The 9,507-nt window shown below is 41.0% G+C and overlaps 1 protein-coding gene across 1 annotated transcript in view; it reads right to left on the reverse strand.

The window, feature by feature from the left end:
- Nucleotides 1–9,507, reverse strand: part of HEATR2 (HEAT repeat containing 2) — a gene marked incomplete at its 5' end in the record, with an annotated part of 29,264 nt that overhangs the window by 6,806 nt on the left and 12,951 nt on the right. Inside the window, 2 exons of the mRNA XM_009886153.1 lie at nt 3,955–4,102; nt 6,261–6,429. Coding sequence (XP_009884455.1) covers nt 3,955–4,102; nt 6,261–6,429 — 317 coding nt within the window. The remainder of the gene's footprint in view (nt 1–3,954; nt 4,103–6,260; nt 6,430–9,507) is intronic.

The raw sequence follows: 9,507 nt of genomic DNA on the forward strand, positions 1-9,507 counted from the left end.
CCCTCTCGTTAAAATGTTTTGAAGGAGCTCAACAAATCACTGCCAGCACCGAATGCCATTGTGTAACCAGAACTTACTACCACCTCACTACACTATCTCTCATTACCACTAAGATGTATTTTTTGCTGTTGCTGATGCGATTAAATTCTCCCTCTTCCCATTTTCCAATCTCACTGCTGTGAATCTGTGTAACTTAATTCTAAAAGTGAGTCATTTCCATGAAAGAACATAGCCTGCGCTATTTGTGTTTACGGAGTTGAGACTTCATTCTCAACTGGATATGCAATAACCGAACCCTGATCTATGCTCACAGTAATACCCAGCTCTTCTGCAGATTTAAAATGCAGACATTGTGTTTACATTCACACTGCTACTGCTTTTTTATAGACTTATATGCTTAAACTTTCATTCCATGTTAATTATTTTATATACATTTTTCTTCTGGATTGGCTCCTTTTCTGCTTTTATGGCACTGCTGCACTTGGCTTTATATGCACGTGTATTGTTGTCTTTTGGGATTTTTGTGTGTAGGTTTTTGTTTCTTCCAAGCCTCACATCCGAAATCCAGGTAATTCAAAACAAAATTGGATTTGCTCTTACAAAGCAAAACCTCCAAAAATGGTTTGCAAATAACTCTTCAAACACAAAAGCTTTACATGTTACTTCCTACATTAAAGCATTTGCTCTGACAACGGTAGCTCGGATCAAGACTTCAAAGAGTCATTTAACTCCCTCTCCTGCTTTTTAGTCCCTGAAGATAAACCTACTGGCAAAATTCCTCACTGTGCTCTTGTCTCCGAGGACAGAGCACCTCGCTCCGAGCCAGACTGGGCCATCCTTAGCCGGGAGTTGTTCCCGGTACAAAGGGGTCTGTTAACCTCACTGGAGGTGGCGAATCTTGACAAAAGGCCATTCGCTCACACCGCCCTGAGCTAAGCAGCTTCCCGCGCTGCTGCCCGTGGGGACCCGCTGCGACGTGTGGCTGCACTCCCGAAGAGTACGACCCTGAAACACCTTCTGCTGTCTTTTTCCCCACTGGATATTTCCCTTCCCTGGGAGTCACAGAATCACAGAAGGGGGTTTAGGTTGGAAGGGACCTTGAAGATCATCTCGTTCCCCCCCCTGCCCTGGGCAGGGACACCTCCCCCCAGCCCAGGTTGCTCCAAGCCCCGTCCAACCTGGCCTTGAGCACCTCCAGGGATGGGGCAGCCACAGCTTCTCGGGGCAATTTGTTCCAGTGTCTCACCACCCTCAGAGTGAAAAATTTCTTCCTGATATCTAACCTAAATCTCCCCTCTTCCAGTTTGAAGCCATTCCCCCTCGTCCTATCACCACATGACCTTGGAAAAAGTCTCTCTCCAGTTTGCTTGTAGGCCCCTTTGGATACTGGATAAGGTCTCCCCTTTTTCGCCTTCTCCAGGCTGAACCCCCCCACCTCTCCCAGCCTGTCCTCCCAGCAGAGGGGCTCCAGCCCTCCCAGCATCTCCGTGCCCTCCTCTGGCCCCGCTCCAACAGCTCCGTGTCCTTCTGCTGTTGAGGACTCCAGAGCTGGATGCAATATTCCAGGCAGGGTCTCATGAGAAAGTGTTCTCGTGACACCAACAGCACATTGGGCTGGTTTTCTTTTTCCCCCTCTTCGGCTCCATTATTTATACAAATGACTGACTTGAGATGAAAGACTTTGTTATTCATCCTATTTACTTTGACTACTGCCAAAACAGAAGTTTACTCTCTGATGATGTTCTCCGTGTGGCCCTGCACTGACCATCCCTCTCCACCAGCAGTACCTGCGTGACCTAACTTCAACGTCTATGAATACACGAATCTGAGCACTTCAGAGAATTTCAGCAAGAGAAGTGCGACCAATTCTTCTGCACAGGTGAGAAACCAAGAATGAATGAGGCCACGTGCTAATGGAGAAGTCCTTCCCGCCTCCTGGCCACCCCAGTCGGGAACACTGCGGGTCAGGACTCCAGAGCCTACCACGCCGTGTACCTGTCACACCGCTTCGATACAGCCTAAATGATTTTCTACAGAACAGAGAATTTAACACTGAAATTCTGTTCTGCTGTAATCTGTAACGCTATTCCTGAGGAGGAAGAGCAGGAGACCAGCTAACTGAAAACGTATAGAGAAGAAATGCCAGCGAGACTAATTTCTTAACCAGGTCTGAATCCGATTAAATACTTTGAAAGAATGAACGTGTTTAATGCTTTAAAAACAAATGTAGAAAATAATAAATGTGATTGAGTGGTAGATGAACAGGAGCTAATAATGCATTCTGCAGTAAATAGAGGACAGTAAAAGTAGGCCACAAAAGAAAGTAAGTAGATAGGAGAGAGTTGCATTATCCCATTTTTAGATGGAAATACATTATTGCACACTTAAGAAGCAGTATTGTTGTGTTCAGAGCATCACAGAACACGTGAGATGACACTTCTGGGCTCCATGGTCTTTGCTTTCTCAGTCAGATGATACAGATGTGAGAAATAACAGCTTACAATAAACAGATTGTGGAACACTTAGAATAGTTTTCAAAGCGTTTTTCTTTTTTTTGGGAAGATTCTTGCATATCTAGATTGCTCTTGTAACTCCCACTCAGTTACATGACGATTTAAACAAGTAATCCACTGACTACAAAGAGATTTTTCATACAAATACAGATTTTAATATCGGATCCTGAAAATATGGAAACAGGTAACACCACACGTGGCTCAAAAGCTTTCCGTTAAAAAAGGACAGCTTCATTACCTTCCCTCCTAAGCACACGAGCCCAAAAGCCATTAGGGGATGCATTAGCAGAGATTCTTCAGCTTACCTGGAATCCCCCGCTGAAGGGGAACACCACGGCTCCCCCTCCTCCCCCCACTATAGGCTGCAAGCCATGAGTACGCCAAATATATCTAAAAATGGTGAAAATACATCTACGTTCACACTAACATGGCCCCAGGGAACCTGAATGAACATTCAAATACCAGAGTGCCCACCGAGTGACAAGTTGCTCATCAGAACCATAAAAAAACTTTGAAGTATAAATGACCATTGCTATCAAAGCACTTCTAGGAAGAATGCTTACTGTGATTGATTTATGATAATTTTTTTTTTTTTAAACGAATTAAAATACGCATCAGAATACATTTACATAGTAAACGCAGCAGGCAGTGGGAAAAGCAGAGCAGATATGGTTTATGTGTTCAGGGCAACTGTGCAGAAGTGTTTGCGCTGCTAGTAGGGCTAAATTAATAGCGACAAAAGAGCGCCGCTGTTGGGATTGTTATACATGGAGGGGTTTCATACGCACCATAAATTATAGTCAGATTGTACGTGCAATGCAGAAATAGTGCCAAGCAACAGGAGACTTCCATCATCAGTCACCGACAGCAACAGCAATTCCTTATCAAACATGTAGTTTAGCGCTTTTTAAACACGGTGCTATATCATGGGTATTTTAAAATGCCCATTTTTGGGGTGTTTTATTGTTACCTTACAATGACTGCAGGCAAAGTTTAAGGATTTAGCAGTTGGCTGGGAGAAAAAAAAAAAAAAACAAGAAACAACTACCTCCCCCGTATTTCTTTCCTAAGAATCCCCACTTTAGCTTTCAAACTTATATTCTTTTCAACCATAGCTCTTCGTTTTTTTGAAAACTATCCAGATCTGCGTGACATCCCTTTTAATTCTCCATAGTGGCAGAGGTAGGGAGATTACAGTGGAGGAAGTTCAGACTTCAATTTATTTATATATTTTTTTTAAAATTATTGCACTCCGCCCTTCTAAGCACTGTTGAAAAATGCAGCAAGAAAAATATGCTGTGGAAGATGGTGGGAAAGTCTTTTTTTCTCCCACACATACTAACATGGACACAATTATAGGGGTTAAATAACTACCATGGTCATTACTTTTTAATGCCACTGTAGCATTCTAATAGCTGTGTGAAATTAGGACTGTACTCACCCCTGAGAATTGACGGTTTCACTCGCTTTCTGGAGCAACTGGGATAAAACAGTGAAAAGCTTTAACCGCATCTGGGGATCTTTGTTTGGCTGAAGACACGTCTTAAGAACGAGAATAAAGTTATTCAGGGCTTCACCTATGACAGGACCTAAAAAATAAGTAAGACAGACTTATTTCAGAGCACTAATAAGTTCTGTTTAGATGTTTAATATGTGAATGCATTAAACTTAGCAATATGCCTGGTATTAAAATACTCTTTAACTTCCCCCCCTTGCCTGGCAGCTGCTGATGGATCCACGGCACACGGTGCTAGGCGGGGTACAGCCTCCCCCGCTACCTCTCCCCGGGCCGTGGTACCCCGTCGTAGCTCGGGCAGCACGGTGCTCCCTGAAGATCGTTTCCCCCCCGGCTCATTTAGCCGGCTCGGTATTGCCGTACTGCACTGCCTCATGGAGCACGGCCATACCAATGACATCTGCCACTTGCTGGGACCAGCAGCACTAGATGACATTTTGGGTGGACTGATGCACCGGGGGGGATTCCCGCTGCTCACTATGTAGCTCGAAGCTCGAGGCTACGCACAAAGTTCTGGTGGTACTGAACTTAATGAAAAATTACCCTGAATCTGGTGTGACCAAACAGCAGCACTAACTACGCTCTCTTCTTCTTGCAAGTTTTCCTACGTGCAGCATGCGAGGAAAGATGCTCATGACTCCCAGAGGCACAGGAAAGGGCATATTTGAAAGGGTCAGCCTCAAAACTTGGATAATAGTTATTGCAGGAGTATTCTTTCTCCTTGTTTAAATAATGCTTATTTGCATTTTACAAGAGAATCCAAAACTCATTGTATTTTAGAAGCTACAATTTGAAATAAAAATATTTCCCAAATTCATTCTACAGTTTGTTAACATTTTCACTTCCTACAATGAATTGTTTTCACTACTAAAAAACCAAACCAAACAAACAAACCTCCTCCCATAGCTGTTATCCCAACATTCAAAGAAACTATTTTCCCAAAACAGAAGGAAGTTTGTGCCTTTCTGCATGATAACAATTAACATCCACATAGTTTTAAAGAGGACGGATACATATAGATCACACACACCCCTTGCTCTGCAAGCTTCTTGCTGCAGAATGTTCTTTCTGCTCTATGTTTGCAACAGACTACTTTCCTCTGGGAACTCCTTTAGCTCTGCATCCTTGTGATGCACATTCCATCCCACCCCAGTCACTCAGAAAACCCTCCAGAAGGAGACACAACACTGGCATTTGTGATGACAAGGATATTCCTCACACATAGAACGGACAGATTGAAGTATTCAAGATTCCAAAACAAGTCCACCAACATTTCATAATATCTGGAAATTTAATGTTTAAAATAAATAATAAAAAAACCCCAACTCTTCGCTGTCTAGACTGAAGCAACACAGGGTGTTGAACTGCAGTTTGCTCAATTTCTGTGCCAACAAACAGGTCTTGATTTTCACAGCATTTATTCAAAATACATTGCTTCATGTAAGTTCTGAGACATTTAAAAGATACTACTATCACATCAAACTGATAACACCAAATTCAAGAAAAGGAAAATAAACAAAATAAACTACACTGCTAATTTCAGCTTAAGCATATATTCCTGGAAAACAGTAAAAACTGAGAAGTTTGAAATGAGTAAACCTGATTAAATTGATTAAAAACAACATTACGTGTGGGAATGAAAAGAAAGAAAAAAAAAAGAATAGCTCCAGGAGCTGCTGTGTCAGACAGAAAACACAGACAATAGCATATTACCAGTGTTGGGTGCAAGCCAAAATGTTTGCCCAGACATTTGATGATTTATTTAGCATTAAGGAAAACAGAGACAACTGTCTAGAATTCCCTCAGTCATGGAAATGGGAGTGCAAATATACAGAAAAGTTGGCTTCTCAGATCTTGCACTGAGAAAACTTTTTATTCTTTCCACAGATGGAAAAAAAAAAAAAAAAAAAAAGATAGTAGAAATTATAAGACTAGTGAATAGGTGGAAAAAGTGGATAAATTTTTGGACACATAAGGTGTATCAGTTCGTCTCCCCACAATCCTTACCCGTTTCACTTACCTGAAAATGTACTTTTACGTAAGTGCTTTTACTATGCTCCTTGCAGCCCAGGAGTCTTTTGGAATTTGAGCTGCTTCAGCATTTCCAGTTTTGCTCTCCATCCGAGCATTACACTACTCAGTACAAAACACAGTGTGTCCGCAGGCTATGGAGATCATTACTTGATTGGTTTTGAACCGGGTGAGCTATCACGCTACCAAATAAGTCATACCTGAATGAGTTGCAATGACATCTAACTGTAGTATTTCTGGAGAATAGCAGGTCCAACAATCATGCGATACTGAAACCCATTCCATAAGCTGAATTATGTGCTGTTTGTAGAGATAAAGAAAACTGTCCAATTGCTGCACTTCAGCTAACGAAGACATTGTTTCCTCTACCTGTTAAAATACAGACAAGATACTTTATCTTAACTGAAACAATACTAAAAAAAAAAAAAAAGAAAAAACTTTTAAAACTCATAATTATACGAGAAGAACAGAAGGGATACAAGAAGATTTCCATAGTTTCTACTTGGACAATCAAAATTGGTATTTAATGTCTGCCCAGGCTACATCCATTAACTTTGAATCAAAGTGAAACTATTGCCCTGATTTCAAAATAAAATCATAAGGAACACAGCAAAGTAGTAGCAAATCCATGTGAAAAACCTAACCAAAACCTAACCACATCATAGAAAGCTCTCACCAGTTTTAAAGATGTAGTGAGTTTCCTCCTTAATTTAAGAATGCTTTAAAACATTAACACAGAGGGAATTTCTCACAATCCCATCTAGCATGCTGCGGCAGCTTCCAAAAACCATCGCTGCTGCAGCTCAGAGAAGACATGGTATTTCCCCTCTCCCCCTTCTTTTTTCCGGCCAATTTTAATTAACCAAGATGCTCTCTCTTTACAGTAGCTGGGCAGGTTCTCTTTGAAATTTGCAACTTCTGTTGCTTAGGAGAAGTACCAAAATTCACTGTTACATTTGAAAGACCTTCTTTATATTTACATTTAGACTATTCCATGAGACAGGCAAATAAAACATGTGAAAAGAACTACTCAATGAATTCCAGACGTGATCACGCTTGGCAAGGAAGAATGTAGATTTTCTTAATCACTTGTGGCACGTGCATTTCAAAGCAAAGGAAGTCCTGAAGACTCCTACCAGAGGTACAAAACTCCTCCAAGGCAGAGATTAAAAGCACACTGAAAGCAGCACCTATAGTCTTAGTGATCTCACTGAACAGTGAATCAAGACTGAGGCACCATTAGAAACCCCACTGAGAAATAACATCTGTCACCAGCACCGCCAGTTCTAGCAGGGAAAGATGTAGCACAGCCCTACGAGTGACATCAGTTGACTCAAAGTGGTTCAGTAGAATTACAAATTGTAGTCTCATTTTTAATATTTTTAAACTGAACTCAAAGGCACAAGTTAGCTGAAACATGTCTAGGACATTTAGAATTTCACAGACTAATCACAAAGATGTTATTATGGCAGTACCAGATGTGGAGAAAGTGAATGAGATTTCTAGAAGAAAAAAAATTAAAAAAAAAAAAAAGTCAGGATTTGCTAAGGACAAAGGTTACTCTTGAAGCAGGTTTGCCTGTAACAATAGATTTCTCCTCTCTGGAAGCATTCTGCCGGGCAGCCAAAACAACTCAGAGTAACGTATATGTAAAACGTTAATTTATCCATAAATTAATTGGAACATTTCACATGACAGAGTGTGTCAAGACAGAAACTGTTCCCCATTATTAGCCCCACCACAATCAGCAAGATTTTTTTTTTTTCCATTGGACAAAAGAGATACACAATAATACATTGTTCACAGGTGATTTTAAAATAAACTCTTTAAGTAGTTTCAGGAATGCAATTAAAAAAATGAGAGAATAAATTAAATATGCCAATAGGCCAATGCTTATCTTCTCATTAAGAAGTGTCTCACAGTTAAAAAAAAATAAAACAAACCCAAGGGTGATTTTCTTTCCTGTATCTGAAAGCTAACAAGTTTAATGATACATTATTTTCATGCTAATAATCAACGCGTGCCAAAAGAAGAGCCAAGATAACACAGGCCACTGGTAACGAAACCAAATCGTATCTTTAGGTCAGCAGTGAAATCACCGACAAGCTCAATACACTCCTAACAGACCAACAGCTGGAACGGCTGCTGGCTCTTGGGGGCTGTAAACCACACTCCTCGTCGTGAGACCGAAGAGCTCAGGTGCAGGTCTTGATCTCTCTCCTCAGCCCTGAGCAACCAGAAACACTGCTGAGCACAACGCAAAGGGGCAAAAATCCAGCACGGCTGTGGGCGCTCACAGTCAGGTCACATCAGCTGTGGTCTCCGCTACCTCTGCGATCTTCTGTCCCCTCATAGTAAAGCCTGAAGTTTTTAAACGCAAATTTTTGAATAATTCATGTTCATACTCAAAATCTTTTGATCCTGAACACAGAATTCTTTTCTGACCAACAGATCGATACTTGTAAAGCTAGATGTAATACATTTGTTCCGTACGGTCTTAAGCTGTTTTAACAGGGACTTCTTGCCTTCTGCAAGTTGTACAGCTCACTTTGAAGACCTAGAATAGTCAATAACTGGGGGGGATTAAAAAAAAATAATAATCAAGCTGTATCTCTTTGTGACAAATTTGAAATATTGCAATTATGTAATCTCATTGCCAGATTTTCTGTCTGCCTAGATAGAAGGCTAATGAGAAAAAGGATTCTCATCCAAAGTACTGTCAACTTTACAAATCATCTGTAACTGCAGGAACATCTTAAACCTTTAATAATCTTGGAAGATTAACTTTTCTGTATATGAAAACCAGGCTTTATCTCCACAAAACTGCTTTCTTTGTAGGATTATGAATTTGTAAGGTTTTAAATGGACATCGCTGACTTTATAGACCAATGTAGGGCTAAACAGACAAGACACTGCAAAACAGCAGATCCATCTGCCCGGGGCTTACTTGGACAGACTGTCTGAAAAAAACCCCAAACAACCAAAACCAAAAAAAACACCACAAACCAAAAACCACCACAAAACAACCCCCCAAAAATCCCACTCTCCTACTGCCGCTTGATGAGACAGATCTTCATGCTGTACCTCTTTGACCTGCAAAGACTTTTCAATACTTGTTTCAAGCTTTGTTCTATTTTACTTCTTTCGAAATAGTTTTCTAAGTGCATGCCTGTCAGCTGCGGGGCCATAAATACTGATGCTACGCAGGCCTTTGGAACACCATGCCTGGGAGCGAGAGAAAAGGAAGCGGAATAGCCATCGCTTTTAAGGCGCACGTTTGAAAAAAGACAACTTGGATAGGTCACAATTGTACTACACGAGGACGGCTTGCTGATTTATTCGATATTTAGCTTGGGGAAGAAAAAGGAAGAGAGAAATAAGGGGGTGAGATAATGTTTAGCCAAAAAGCTCATCTATTACCGGGGCATCCACAGCTTTCCTTGATTT

This window comes from Charadrius vociferus, unplaced genomic scaffold (assembly GCF_000708025.1).
Source record: "Charadrius vociferus isolate BGI_N301 unplaced genomic scaffold, ASM70802v2 scaffold430, whole genome shotgun sequence".
NCBI classification, from domain to species: Eukaryota; Metazoa; Chordata; class Aves; order Charadriiformes; family Charadriidae; genus Charadrius; species Charadrius vociferus.